General features: G+C 37.9%; 1 protein-coding gene across 1 annotated transcript in view; it reads right to left on the bottom strand.

Annotated features, from left to right (window-relative positions):
• Positions 1 to 715: 715 nt before the first annotated feature.
• pof1b (POF1B actin binding protein) overlaps positions 716 to 15,959 on the bottom strand; it is a 51,526-nt gene continuing 36,282 nt past the window's right edge. The window contains exons 11-13 of the mRNA XM_035948720.2: positions 13,904 to 13,974; positions 10,767 to 10,881; positions 716 to 5,080 (exon numbers count right to left, since the gene is read on the bottom strand). Coding sequence (XP_035804613.1) covers positions 5,060 to 5,080; positions 10,767 to 10,881; positions 13,904 to 13,974 — 207 coding nt within the window. The 3' untranslated portion in view covers positions 716 to 5,059. The remainder of the gene's footprint in view (positions 5,081 to 10,766; positions 10,882 to 13,903; positions 13,975 to 15,959) is intronic.

The following is a 15,959-nucleotide window of genomic DNA, read 5'->3' as shown; positions in this document are numbered from 1 at the left end:
CATTTGGACACAATTTAGGAGATCCTGAAAACTTACATCAGAATTCTGGAGCTTTTATTTTGTTAAAAGAGATGTAACATATATGTACACAACTTCTGGTAGAAGTCTTCTTTTTGTCAGATAGTTTTATCTGAGTAGCATCCTACACCCTTAATTCCTCTGTTTTTGTGATCTGTTCCTTCATTCGTGTCATTTACCTACAATCAATATATCAGTTCATCAGAACCTTCTGATCGTCCCTCATACAGATGATACTGAATGTTTAGGCCTGTGTAGCGTTTGCCTCCTAATGTTTGGTGAAATAACCCTTTACCTCTGATGGTTCTGGTAATTGTGCAGTTTGTAATCATTAAACACACAAGTGCATTTTTGCAAAGATATATTACTGATTTTAATCAAACGCGTAGTTGGGCCGGCAGCGCCAAAGCCTCGAGGACTGAAAGAGAAAAGCATTTGCATAACCAAAATACAGTATATTTAGAAACATCTATTTGCATATTAGTTACAACCAGTTAATTTAGCTCCACTAACAATCGAATGTCTGCTGCAAAACAGAAAGGCAGGATTTGGTTTTCTGAAAGATTACCAAGACAGCAAGCGAATGAAGACCTTTACTTTGGAAGGAGCCACTGGAGGTTTGATCCTGCCGTGGAATGAGAATAGAATAGAATAGAATAGAATAGAATAGAATAGAATAGAATAGAATAGAATAGAATAGAATAGAATTTGCTTTATTGTCATTATACAGCATATAACGAGATTGGAGCAGGAACATGTCTGGTCAGTGGCATTGGCATAGCATTAGCTTGTTAATACGGTAAACACATTAAGGCATTGAGGTCCACAGCATCAACAGTTTTTACAGGCTTCCAGCTAACATGTGGCTCAGTGTCCAGTGGGCAGCTGTCAGATCACATTGTGTTTTGGTGTTTGTGGATCTGCAGCCTGTTAATCCAGAACCTCTATGTGCTCCACAAACTGTAAAAAGTAAACTGTAAAATTAAACTCAATGTAAAACTCCTTCTGACGCCACAGCAGCTGTAGAATTAAAGCATGCAAGCGTTCCAGAAATACACTTTAAAAAAGCTCCATAACAACCAGTAGAAACTCAGAATAATGAATAATAATGTTCCAAATATTTAAGAAAACTAAATGGGAAGGAATAGGTTTAGATGTTTTATTCAGTTTTGTATTTATCTTTCCACACATATAATATATAATAATAATGAGAATAAAATGTCAGGATAAGGAAGATCTGTATAGTTTGAAGTGCTGTTTCTAAGAATTAGTCACTTAAAAGAAGGACGACTGTATATTGAAACACTTAAAAACGATTCAGATGAAATGAAAAGTTCAATAATGACTTCACTGTTGTTATAAACATGTAGAATTATTACTCGTGTTTTATACATATACAGCTAGAATATTACTGTTTTATTCAGTATGCGATGCAGCCTAACCCGAACAGCTAAAAGCTAACCCCAGCTACAGTTGGAGTAATCAGAAAACAGTTAGCTAACGGCTAAAAGCTAATCCCCGCTACCGGCTAACAGCTAACCCCAGCCACAGTTTAATGATTGGAAAACAGTTAGCTAACGGCTAACAGCTAATCCCAGCTCCAGTTGTTCTGCTAAAACACCAAGCTAATGGCTAATTGCTAACCCCAGCTACAGTTGTTCTGACCACTAAAACACCAAGCTAACGGCTAACTGCTAACCCCAGCTACAGTTGTTCTACCGCTAAAGCAGGTTTGGGAGTCAAACCACAAAAAAATGCTTGTTTTCAACAATGCAGTGAAACGTCTGTATGCTGAACTACTAAGAGAGTTCTTTGAAGTGATAATAAATACACAGAACCGCATCTAAAGTTTCATGTTTTCTGTAAACTTCAGGCTGCAGCATTTTGAAGCTGCTGCCCAGTGGACACGAAAGCCTGAACAGAAACCAGCTGAAAAACTCGGAAAAATGAATCTACACTTAACGTAACATTGTGCTTTTAAAGTATTCTTCCACCATCATTAGCCCATACAATCATGCCTCAAAATTCCAGCATGTTTCCCTGCCCGCCCTCAGCGATGTGTTACACCCATGGGAGACACTTTTTAGCGTTTTCCTCTCATGGATGTGAGACGTCGCCCAGATCCCACCATCATATACAGTACAAACACATCACAAAGCTAACATGAACCCATGCACAACAAAAAAAGAAGCTCTGGAGTACACGGTGAACTACAGAAACTACCCGATGAGAACATTTTGATCCCAAATGTTCATCAAATACACCACACAGCTGCTCTACAGTCACACGTGGTACAAATATACAGAAATATTTACATGCAGACTAGCGATCATAGACTGCATAACGTCCTCCTCCCTGGGCTTCAGGGCTGGTGGTTTCAGGAGGATCTCATGCTACGAGCTGCCAGTCTGGGTTTAAGGTGTATTTAGAGACAACTGGAAGCTGCTGTTCTGTGAAGGTGTTTGGTTCCACGATGGCACCTCGTCTTCCCTTCAGTGAACCCTACTGCTGAAATCTGAGACCAGTAACTGCTCCAAACCACAGAAAAATGGCCTTTTCTACAAGCTGCAGTGGGAAATTCACACATTTTAAACTTTGGCTTACATTTATTGGAAGATTTGAGCATCAAACTTTGGTATTAACCAGCATGTTGCAGATTTGTCTTCTTCTTGCTCTAATTTTTCATCGTTTTTGCTGCTTTAAACGTTCATTTTGCAGATTTTAGACACATTTGAGTCTTTTGTCAAATAGATTTTTGCAGAATATGTTTACAAAGTGTTTGTAGCTTCTGCACCAAAACATCAAATTAGCACCATCTTCTTCGATTTTAATGCAACTGCTCAGACTCCAAGTTCTAACGGCAAATTTATTCATTTTAAACTTACATTTTATACAGAGCTCTGTCATGAACTTTATTAACCAGCATTTTGCAGATTTGTAGATCCAATGTTCAGTTGCTAATTTAGCAGATTTTAGACTTATCTCTCGTATAATTGCATGTGTTTAAACGGAGCTTTACATTTGAGGCGTCTTTTGTCAAATACATTTTTGCAGATCATGTTTATGTAGTAAACAGTAAGTATCGGTAGTATCAGTACTGGAACTTAGACCATCAGTGGCCACTTGTTTAGGTCCATCTGTAGATTCTAATGCAACTCTTCAGCCATAGGTTCGCTAAGACTCAAGTTGTAGCAGAAAATTCCCATATTTTTAACTCTTTCTTACCTTTATGGCCAGATTTGAGTATCGATCTTTGGTTTTAACCAATGTGTTGCAGACTTGTAGTCTCGTTGATCTAATTTTTAATCATATTTACTGATGTAAATGATAATTCTGCAGATTTCAGACTAATCTCTCGGACAGTTGCATGTGTTTTGACAGAGCTTTATATTTGAAGCTTCTTCTGTCAGTGGACATTTGTTTGTGTCACTCAAAGTGTCTTGATAGCAGCATCTGCACTAAAACACTATTCCAACTGTTCAGCCACAAACTCTTTAAGACTACAAGTTGTAGTGGAAAAGTCACAACTTTAAAACTTTGGTTCTTCTTGTAGTGTTGCTGATCCAATCTTTACTCAAATGTATTGATTTAAAAGATAACTGCAGATTTTAGACTAATCCTTAGTTCAGTTGTATGTCCTCAGACAACTTTACTGGATTTTTGCAGAACATGTTTATGTCGCTCAAAGTATCAGTACCAGAACTTAGACCATCAGTGGCCACACTGCAGCAAATATCCAGAGTACAACAGGGTTCTAGAGCACACTGCTTTATTAGAGATCTATTTCTGTACATCATACTTCACGTTACAAACACTAAAAAGGCTTTATCTGTCTCTGCTGGGTATTAACTGAGGTGACTGTAGTTTTAGTGGTGATGAACTAGACTGCATTAGTCTGAGGGGTTTGTCGATTCCATTCCAGATCAAAAACTCTCAATTAGAAGCTTCATGAAAGTGAAATCAGTGTTTGAGGAGTTGCTTTAGAGTTTATAGTTATGCCTAAATCGTATTTAAATATGGTGTAGAAATTCCAACCGATACCTTCACCTGATTTTACTAACATTTCCTTGCAAAAGCCTTCATAATGCATCACCTGACAGTGCTTTGGTAGCATGTTGTAGAGGACATTTAGTTTTACTTAGAAAAAACATTTTCATCCAAGCATTTTGGTGAATCTCCTTCTGAATCCAGGAAGACGACGTCCACGTGGAGCCAAATGTAAACCTACTTCTCAGCTCATCTGCCCAGCAGGGATGGGACGTAATCACTGCAGCAATATATCACCATACAATCTGCTGTGATACCGACACAACTCAGCGTTCGTGTTCCTGATGGTTCAGTTAAAACTCCTAACAGTTCTTCATCAATCAAGCAACGACTATGGGATCTAAATTTGTGCTGTTTTATTGAGGTTTCCTACCAGCGTTGTGATGTATCACGGAGGATTGTTTTGCAGTATATTGCAGAATCACCAGTTAGTGATTCCACCAAGTGAGACATGATAAAGTTCCCAGCCCTGCTCTGCTGATAAGACACAGGTGTTCTTCAAAATAGTGACTATATGGTTTTCATGGAACTGTTTTCATTGTTTTAAATGAGAGATTAATGGTTAAATCTAGAGTTTTCATCACATTTAGTGTCAGCTCTGTTGGTTGTGATCTGAGATTTGCTCCAAACTGTTCTGAAGGTGAGAAAAGAGAAGAATTCAGTTCCAGCTGTCCTGATCATTATTTCCACCTAAATCCACAACTGGCTGTAGCATCGTCTCAACACATTTGGTCTGTGATTGTTGATTCTCTTTTACTGCTAAAAACAGCTACAAAATCATTAACAACAAAACGCCCAAAACAAAACTTGTCACCTTAAACAAACCCAATTTGGTCAAACCAAAAGACCCCAAATCTGTGGGGAGGATTTAAAGGGGGGAGACCACCACCAACCCTGGGAGCCCTGAGGGAGGGGAGGAACATGCAGGGAGCACGGGTGAGTCCAGGTCTTCTTCGTCGTTCAATCATTCCTGTCGGAGAGAAGCAGTGTGTCTTTAAGGGGTTGTAATGATTTCCTGTTTCAAAGTAAGCAAAACACAGACACAACTGTTACACTGTGTACAGATCTTCTGTTTAAGAAGAAGAAGAAAAAGAAGCCGTCTGTAAAAACAAAACACAAATCACAAAATCCACAGTTCAGTCAGATTTCAACCAGGAACGGTTTTCAACTTTCATTTATCTCAAGTGTTTCATTCTGAACAGTCACTCCTGATTAGACAGTTAATCACTGTCAATAATTAACCGGATAAAATAATATTAACCCTCCTATTGTCTTCATTTACGGGCACCAAAAAATATTGTTTCCTTGTCTGAAAAAAAAAATTCAGCAACAATTATTCCCAAATTTCAGAAAATTTGCAAAACCTTCAGGAAGAAAATTCCAATAATTCCTTAAAAGTTTCCCTTAAAAGTTTGATTTTTTAAAAAAAATAAAAAATTTGGCAAGAAAATTCTTGTAAATATTTTCAAAAAAATTTGTAAAAATCATCCAAAGAAATCCTAAAAATATCTAAAGTGATTCCATATATATCAGTAAAACTTCTAATATTTTCTTTAAGAACATTCACATAAAAATCAACCAAAATCCAGCGAATTTCGCTGTATTTTGGTTGATTTTTATGTGAATATTCTTAAGAAACATTTTTAATGTTCGTAAAAAAATGTTTTTTTCTACATCTTTTTTTTCCACCAAAAAATGTCCCAAAAATGTTGAAAATGTGGAATTTTTCACTGTGAAAATATGTTTTTTTTCCCCACACTTTCATACTTTAAAACGGTTCAATTTGACCCGCAGGACAACACGAGGGTTAACTGACCAGGCAGAAAAAGAAGAATGTTAGAAAATGTAGATCAGCTGTAGTACCCGGTTGTTCCACCAGGTGGAGTTTCTTCCTGTTTAGTGACCAGAGATTCGGTAAATTCTGTGCCAACGAGCAAAACTGATCAGTCTTAATTTGAAAAATCAGCTTTTTCAAAATCAACATGGCTCACTTCCAAATTCTTTCTTAAATTAGAACTTGTCATTCCTCTGGAATGATTTCAGCATCTGATGGTTTGTTGTCGCTGTGTTTGGTCGAGAGAAACTAACATCTCATCTGTTCAGGATTTAAATTAATGCCTAAAATAGTGTCCGGGTTCTAACGTCTGTCATTTAAGGAATGTATAAAAATAAGATCTGTCTTTCTGATCCATCTAAAAATCAGACTTTTACAGAAAAATCTGTAGCTCTGTGTGGGAGTTTAACTGGTGAAGGGGCACCATGACAGAGACTCCTGGAAGGATTAATGATGCATATCCAGCATACACGTGTAAAAACTAAATTTATATTATTATTGAATCAATTGTTGATTTTGCCACAAATGTTCAAGAAATGCTTTAAATTTACACACAACAGTGACAGTAGATGACAGGCAGGACTAAAAACACGCCTTTATGAAGAATAATTCCCTAAATGTTAAGGTACACTGATAATAGTCTGATCCATAACTCAGAACAAACTCTCAAATCATCTGTGTCCTGCTATGTTTAGATTCTAAAATATTACACAGTTAAATAAAAACTGAGAGGCTTTCACTTTAAGTAGATTGTCCCCTTAAAGCTTTAGTTTCTCAATAGTAATATATGATGATGATATAAATGATCCCAAACATGACAAAGCTGCTTAACCCTGTTTGACCTACATATAGAAAAAAATAAGCAGAAAATAAATAATATAAAACAACGGTATATATATATATATATATATATATATATATATATATATATATATATATATATATATATGTGTATATATATATATATATATATATATATATATATATATATATATATACATACATATATATGTGTATATATATATGTGTGTGTGTATGTATATGTATATATATGTATATATGTATATATATATATATATATATGTGTATATATATATATATATATATATATATATATATATATATATATATATGAACCCATATATGGAAAAAATGCAATTAAAAATAGAAAAATGTGGTTTTGTTTTTACATTTTTTTCTATTTTTGGGTTTATAGATAAACATAAGAATCCTAGCTATGTTTCCGTCGGTGTAGAGTCCATCCATGAACTTTTTCTAACTACAGAGGGAGCACCATGTTTCTACAGAAGCCCAGAACGGACAAACCAAACACTGGCTTTTGCTTTTCGATCTCCTGCATGTTTGGAGAAAGAGGGGCGATGGCTGAAATCTGCACCTCACTGCCAGACGACACTAAATCCTGCAAACGGATCTTTTTAGAGTCATTTTGTCCTGAATTAAACTGTCTGCAGGAGCACGTTTTGACCTCTGGGTGGCACCAAACACCAGACTTTCCCTCCTAACCGAAGGTTTGAGGCCATAAAACTGAGGATATCCTGACACTAGCAGCATTATTATTGGATATTTACTCATTAACTAGATATACTGTCACACATAGAACACATCATTTGTGGCTTCTGGTTTTGATGTGTCTGTATTTGTTACATGCAGATTTTTTGAAGACAGCTGTTTCAAGATATAAATGCTGTGGTTTTCTCAGCTCAGCTTCTCTGAACTGTTAGATTCAGTTTGATGTGTTTTATCCAGTAGAATCTGTTCTCCGCTGCAGGATTCATGGAGCTTTTTGCATCAAACGTCTTAGAAAGGGAGAAAAGTTCCTGATTGGTTAAACTCCAGGAAGACAAACAGTCGATGGTTAAACTCCAGGAAACTGTTTTTCTGCGCTGTTAACACAACAAACCTCCACTGTTCTATTTCCTACATGCTCATAAAGCTGGACTTAGTTTATTTATCCCAAAGTACAGCTGACCTGTGGTTTCCTGTCAGTCTACTGAATATGAACAGACCATCGGAGGACTGAACTACACAGGGAGAGTCGTGTGTTAGCAGGTTGGTTTGAACCTGAAGTCAGAGTTTTCAGTCTCTGAAGGTCTTTTATCCTGCTAGATCTCCATGGTAACGGATACTGTGGAGCTGGATCTCCATGGTAACGGATACTGTGGAGCTGGATCTCCATGGTAACGGATGCTGTGGTGCTAGATCTCCATGGTAACGGATGCTGTGGAACTAACCTGATCTGGATCAGGTTCTGTTCAGAGTTTGGATTTAAATCGGCTTTAAGAAGCATCTCCTTTTAACCAAATAATTTCTTGATGATTATTTATGAGTGAAACAGATTCTCAGCTGAAGGGAAATGTTTTATCTGCAAACCTGTTGATCTGTACATTACTAAAACCACTGAATGAAGCCATGTTTTCATCTCGTTGCCATAGGAAAAACTAGTCCATGCATTTGTTACTTCTAGGCTTGACTACTGTAATTCCTTATTATCAGGTTGTCCCAATAGCTCTCTGAAACATCTACAGCTGATCCAAAATGCTGCAGCCAGAGTACTGACAGGAGTTAGCAAGAGAGATCATATTTCTCCTATACTGGTTTCTCTTCATTGGCTTGCTGTTAAATCTAGAATAGAATTCAAAATCCTTCTTCTGACATATAAAGCTCTTAACAACCAATCTCCATCATATCTTAAAGACCTGATAGTACCATATTATCCTAGCAGAACTCTTCGCTCTCAGACTGCAGGCTTACTTGTTGTTCCTAGAATCTCTAAAAGTAGAATGGGAGGCAGAGCCTTCAGTTATCAGCTCCTCTCCTGTGGAACCAGCTCCCAGTTTGGGTTCTGGAGGTGGACACCCTCTCTAATTTTAAGACCAGGCTTAAAACCTTCCTTTTTGACAAATCTTATAGTTAGGACTGACTGGGGGACCCTGAGGGGGTCAGCTGGAGTCTTCCTCTTGGACGTCCCTTAGTTCTGCCCCTAGTTCTGCTGCTACAGGCCTAGGCTGCTGGAGGACCTCTCTGGATGCACTGAGCCCTTCTCTATCTACCATTATATTTAATATACAGTATATATACCATTATTGCATTACACTCACTCTGTTTCTCCCTGTGTCCTTTCTCCGAGTGTCCCTGATCCCAGAGCTGGATGCTTCAGATCTGTGGTGGTTCTCCCACCAACTGGCCTAATCTCCATCTGTGGGATGCTGCTGCTGCTGACCTTCCTCCAGCCCACTGCTTCCAGCTGCCCATTTCCATCAATCTACTCTGCATCACCCTCACTATACTTGATTTGCTCGTCTACATATTTTTGAATTTACCACCAGCTATATATGTAATATATTTAATGCCAGAGCCATACACCGTAGCAGTAAACTGTAATCAGTTTCCATGTTAGTTGTACTTTGCATGTATCATCTGTCTTATCATGCATGTATTATACTGTGTGTTTTATGGTCCTTGTGTCCCCCCCACCCCTCTACCTCTACCCCTCTACTTCTATTCCTCTATCTCTATCCCTCTATCTCTACCTCTCTACCTCTTCTGTCCCTCTCAACCCACCCGGCCAGCAGCAGATGGGTCCCCCACATAAAAAGTCGGGTTCTGCTCAAGGTTTTTTCCCTGTTAAAAGGGTGTTTTCCTGCCAGTGTCTCCTTAGAGCTGCTCTGGGGGTTCAGGCATATGGGTTCTGTAAAGCGTCTCGAGACAATTTGACTGTAATTGGGCGCTATATAAATAAAATTTTATTGAACTGAATTGAATTGAATGGTAATCTGACTGCTAGCAATGCAGAAATAACATTAATATGTTTTTATGTTTGGTCCGTTTACGCTGCAGCTGATAGAACACAGATTATTCATTGATTATTCTACTGGTATTTATGACAGAGAATATTCACTCAGTAACATTAATTTCATTTTAATCTGTACATAAATTAAATGTTTATCCTGCATTATGGGACAGCGTCAGAACTAAATGCATTTCAATACAACATAACGTTTGAATATATGAAGTTTAACGGCTCTAATGTGCAGCTGTTATCAATAGTTGTCAATAATCAGCTGCATTGATCAGTAAAATAAATATATTAACAGTTTTCTACCAGCTTTCCTGTCTGGCATCATTTTCACAAGCAGGGATTTTTCCCATCATAAGTTTCAAAATTCTTTGCAGCTGGACTCTATTGGTTCATTTAGAGCAGAAGAAGAATCACATTAAACGCATCTTTTTGACAAAAAAAGTTAAAAAGCACCGTCATCTACAAACCATATTAAAGTGGTCAGTTCTCCTCCTCTTTCACTGTTTCTTACTCAGATGTATAAATTAGAATAATAAAATACCTGGAAATAAGTATTTATGATTGTGTTCAGAAATTTGGAGCTGAACAATTAATCGATTTCAAATCAAAATTACAAACTAAAAATGGAGCAATTAGAAAATCCCAAAGGAGCAGCTTCAGATCTATGAAGCCTTTCTGACTGTTAGCCGTGATGTTTTACAGTGTTTTATTTCATAATGCTCCATCACGTTGTAAATCTAATAAATGCTGAACTGAAGCTTGATTTTAAAAACTTCTATTGAAAATCAGCTGGATATTTTCCATAAACTACAGCCTCTGAGCTTCTTTCTGTCTGTGTGGAATGTTCTGTGGCTTTTTGAACATCGTCGGACAGAATTTAGCGTTTGTCCTCGATGGTCTGTTCGGCTTAACGTCTCTTCCAGGCAGCAGAACCGACTTTTCACCGTTTTATTGAGTCACATATGAACCCCACCAGCTCCTTGTTGCTAATATTCCATCATTTTCTTCCTAAACTGCATCTCTCCCTGTCTTCTCTGCAGTTTTTACCTGTTTTATCATCTCTCCGGTTCTCTCGATGACAATGGTTTTGGCTTCTTTGACCGGCGAGGTCACCTGGTAGTCGTCGCTGAGCAGCCCGAGGATTGGATACTGGTTCCTGTACCTGGAAACACACGGTAAGAGCACACAGGGGAGGCATTATTTTGGTTTAGGGCCGAAACACAGTATATTAACCCTCCTGCTGTCCTCATTTATGGGCACCAAAAAAATATTGTTTCCTTGTCTGAAAAAAATCCAAAAATTCAGCAAAAAAATTCCCCAAATTTCTGAAAATTTGCAAAACCTTCAGGAAGAAAATTCCAATAATTCCTTTAAAGTTTCCCTTAAAAGTTTTATTTTTAAAAATCCCCCAAATTTGGCAAGAAAATTCTTGTAAATATTTTCAAAAAATGAGTAAAAATCTTCAAAAAAATCCTAAAAATATCTAAAATGATTCTATATATACACTATATTGCCAAAAGTATTGGCTCACCTGCCTTGACTGGCATATAACATAAGTGACATCCCGTTCCTAATCCATAGGGTTCAATATGACGTCGGTCCACCCTTTGCAGCTAGAACAGCTTCAACTCTTCTGGGAAGGCTGTCCACAAGGTTTAGGAGTGTGTTTTTGGGAATTTTTGACCATTCTTCCAGAAGTGCATTTGTGAGGTCACACACTGATGTTGGACCAGAAGGCCTGGCTCTCAGTCTCTGCTCTAATTCATCCCAAAGGTGTTCTATGGGGTTGAGGTCAGGACTCTGTGCAGGCCAGTCAAGTTCATCCACACCAGACTCTGTCATCCATGTCTTTATGGACCTTGCTTTGTGCACTGGTGCACAGTCATGTTGGAAGAGGAAGGACCAGCTCCAAACTGTTCCCACAAAGTTGGGAGCATGGAATTGTCCAAAATGTCTTGGTATGCTGAAGCATTCAGAGTTCCTTTCACTGGAACTAAGGGTCCAAGCCCAGCTCCTGAAAAACAACCCCACACCATAATCCCCCCTCCACCAAACTTTACACTTGGCACAATGCAGTCCCACAAGTATGGTTCTCCTGACAACCACCAAACCCAGACTGGTCCATCAGATTGCCAGATGGAGAAGCGTGATTGGTCACTCCAGAGAAGGCGTCTCCACTGCTCTAGAGTCCAGTGGTGGCTGCTTTACACCACTGCATCCCACGCTTTGCATTGCACTTGGTGATGTATGGCTTGGATGCAGCTGCTGGGCCATGGAAACCCATTCCATGAAGCTCTCTGCTGAAGCACTGTTCTGGAGCTAATCTGAAGGCCACATGAAGTTTGAAGGTCTGTAGCGATTGACTCTGCAGAAAGTTGGCCACCTCTTGGCACTATGCTCCTCAGCATCCACTGACCCCGCTCCGTCAGTTTACGTGTCCTACCACTTGGTGGCAGAGTTGCTGTCGTTCCCACACACTTCCACTTTCTTATAATACAGCTGACAGTTGACTGTGGAATATTTAGGAGCCAGGAAATGTCACGACTGGATTTGTTGCACAGGTGGCATCCTATCACAGTTCCACGCTGGAATTCACTGAGCTCCTGAGAGCGAGTCATTCTTTCACAAATGTTTGTAAAAGCAGTCTGCAGCCTAGGTGCTTGATTTTATACACCTGTGGACATGGAAGTGATTGGAACACCTGATTCTGATTATTTGGATGGGTGAGTGAATACTTTTGGCAATATAGAATATATCAGTAAAACTTCTAATATTTTCTTTAAGAACATTCAGAAAAAAATCAACCAAAATCCAGCGAATTTCACTGGACTTTGGTTGGTTTTTATGTGAATGTTTTTAAAGAAACATATTTAACATTTCTTTTTTTCCACCAAAAAATGTTCAAAGATTTCCCAAAAATGTTGAAAATGTGGACATCAGAAGTTTCACTGTAAAAATATAGATTTTTTCCACATTTTAAACTTTAAAACAGGTCAGTTTTGACACGCAGGACAACACAAGGATTCAAACAAAGTGGACAGTTTTATGTTGTTTTTGCAGCTCTTTCTTTACTAATTTTAATTATTTAACTTTTATTATTTTGGAAAAATTTATTTTTATTATTTGAATAATAGTTTTCAGTTTTAATTATTTTTAGTATTTTGTGTTTTAAAAAGCTTACACTGGTTAAACCTGAAGGCGTAGTAGTAGTTAATCTTTTTGTTATCAGTTAATCTGTTCGTCTTTAAAATGTCAAAAGAATATAAATACTGTAAATGAAAATGCTCACAGCTATTTTACAGAATTTAAGATAACATCTGAACCACCAAAACCCCCCACCGGCTGGTTTAAAAGGTTCATTATCTTTAAAAAAATAATAATAATGTCACCATTTATCAGCAAGATACTGATATTAAGCTTCCAGACGTCCTTGAACTGATCATGGGTGATGAACCCGTAAGTCTGGAACCAGATCTCAGCTTAAATTTGTGATATTTGGTGAAAATACCTCGTTTTAAAACTTTGCCAAAAATAAACCGTTCACTCCTTCTAGATTCTGTAAAAAGCAAAAAATTCTGTGTTACTCAGTGCAACTGTGAAGTTAATACTGACCCAGCAGCAACCAACCATCCCACGAGAAAAATACAGAAGCTTTTCAGATGAACAGCAGGCAGTGTTTCCATGGAACAGATAGGAGACTAATATGAAAACTAATTTAAAAAGTAAGCAGCAAAATATCTATAGTATGTTTTTTTTTTTTTTAACAGTACTGGAAACATCTGTGATCATCTGGAAGGTTTGTTAGGTTTTAGTGAAGTAAATAATCAAATAAATTCCACTTTTTATATAATTTATGCCATTATAACTTTATTATTTTGAGTTCTATGTCCAGCTGTGGCTGTGCCGCTCCCAAACACTTCATATCACAGTGAAAAATGAGGTCAAAATGTGACAAACAATATTCAGAAGCTGATGGAATTATAGCATTTAACTGCTTCTTTTGCAAAAACAGACAAAAACCAAAGGGAATATTCACTTTCTGTTTTTTTAAACAGGCAGAAACATCTCATTCTCATACTTCTGAAGCTGAAACCATCAAACTTTTGATGTTTTCAGATTAATGCTCCATTCAGCAGCTAATTGATTCATGGATTTATGATCTCAGCTCTACTCTGGGATCGTACCTCTTGGTGATGATGGTCTTGGTGATGTTCTTGGAGCTGTCGTTTCTCTCCTGCATCAGTTTTCTGATCTCCTGAGAACCACAAGAGGTAAAAGATCAGCAGAGTTAAGAGTTAGAGGATGCTCATAGACAGTTCACTCAGTATTATTTAGTATTTCTGTACTTCAGAGTCACACTGAAAGCATCCAGCATTTAAATAATAATTTAACAGTAATCATAGTAGAAAAAGCTTTTGTATCTGCATGTCTTTCCGCTTCATTTATTCCTCTTTTTATTTGCGTTTTTATTTGTAGCGGTGTTGTTTTTAAAAATAACTTCACTTCATTGAACGTTAACTTGAAGCTAAACTGTGTCCTGCTGCTTTTGTGCGTTCGTATGAGAAAGTAGAAGAGGAATGTGATGCCAGCAGCCCAAAGCGACAAAAACATTCCTGAGGTTCAGTTAATTGGCAGCCAGCAGAGCGCTAAAAGAAAACTCAGAATGCAGTCGGACCTGAAGGGTGAAAACAAATGAAGGAAATAAGAACCAACGGATGGTCTCAGAGAGGCGTAAATAGATGCAGACGTTCCAGATGTTCGTTCAGCGTGGCAGCTGTGGTTGGAATTACTGAAAGCATGACAAGAGTCTGGTTTATTAGTTTCTATTTACAGGCAAGGCACCAATTTCAGAGAGAAAAATAATTAAAACAATCCAGATTTTAGAAATATTTCCATGTTCCCACCTCTCAGCTATAAAACATGTGAATATAATGTTGTAAGAAGTGACAGAAAAATGACTAAAGCTAAGGAATTATCCTTTAAAATGATCCTACCAGAGGAAGAAGGCTGCTTCAGATCACTGCTGACTAACTGTGACATTTTAAAGTATTTTTACTACCATTTGGTACCATCTATTCCGTTCAGTATGAAGATCTTTTCCTGAAACTTTCTTGTGTTGAGTAAACAGATTTATTTTTGTCAAAGCTACATTACTACTGCAGTCCAAGCTTTTAAAATAAATCCGTAACAAGATGTGATCAAAAAGTTACTACATCAGTTAAAAACTTAAAAATGTACCCAAACAAAATCTAAGCCAAACACCAACTAATAAGTAGGAAATCCAGAACAGTTTGTCCCTTTAAATACAAATCGGCTGGACATTTATTTTCCATTCACTTGTCAGAGGCTTTAGTGTGTTGCTCAAAGATACCTGGACATATGGACTTTAATGGTTTAACACCTGCTGGCAAACAGGAAGTTACCTTTACTGTGGTAAACACCAGGTGTGAAAAAAGCTTTAAAATTTGGCCGTTATTCCCTTTAAACCTGTGCAGCGATGCTCTGCTCCCAGTGTTCCTGCCACATTTGAAATGCTTCCTGGAAGTCCTCTTCTGACCACCTGCGGGTGTGCATTTGCAATTTCACCAAGGCATTCAAACATACACAGAGAGTGAAGATTAAATTCTGTGCCACCTGACTCAACCTTGTTGTAGAGGGTTACATCATCTGTGACTGATTTAAATTTGGACACATTTCATTTGAAGAAGTCTGTTTGTGCAGCGACACTCTGCTCCCAGTGCTCCTGCCATGTTTATAACAATCCTTTCAGCACGCCAAGCACCATCTTCAAAACTCATCATCTGTCAAAATAATGACCTTTAACCTTGAATTTCACTTCTGGGAGGAGGAAGAAGTTGCAGAAAATCAAATCAGGCGAGTAAGGGCAGTTGGAGAGTGACGATTATATTGGTACGGCCGAAATAAAAAAAACCAAAAACTGCGAGTGGGCTGTTGTTGGTACAAAACACAATTCAGGTCATTTGCACCAAACATTCTCTCATGGACATCTCAGGAGGTTTCCATAGAAATGACAGTTTAACCTTTGTGGACAGATTCATGGTGCAAATCCTATGAATGTCAAACAAAATGCTAAGAATATTCTTGATCACACTGCTGACCTGGGACACATTTTTCACGTTGGAAACCGTGTCTCTTCTGCTTGAAACTGCTGTTTGGTGTCAGGGTTGAAGCTGCAACTCTCATTATTACTGACCAGCTTCTACATGAAGTTTGGGTCAG

Source organism: Amphiprion ocellaris, chromosome 14 (genome assembly GCF_022539595.1).
Source record: "Amphiprion ocellaris isolate individual 3 ecotype Okinawa chromosome 14, ASM2253959v1, whole genome shotgun sequence".
NCBI lineage: Eukaryota > Metazoa > Chordata > Actinopteri > Pomacentridae > Amphiprion > Amphiprion ocellaris.
This window is presented reverse-complemented; position numbering and strand designations above follow the sequence as displayed.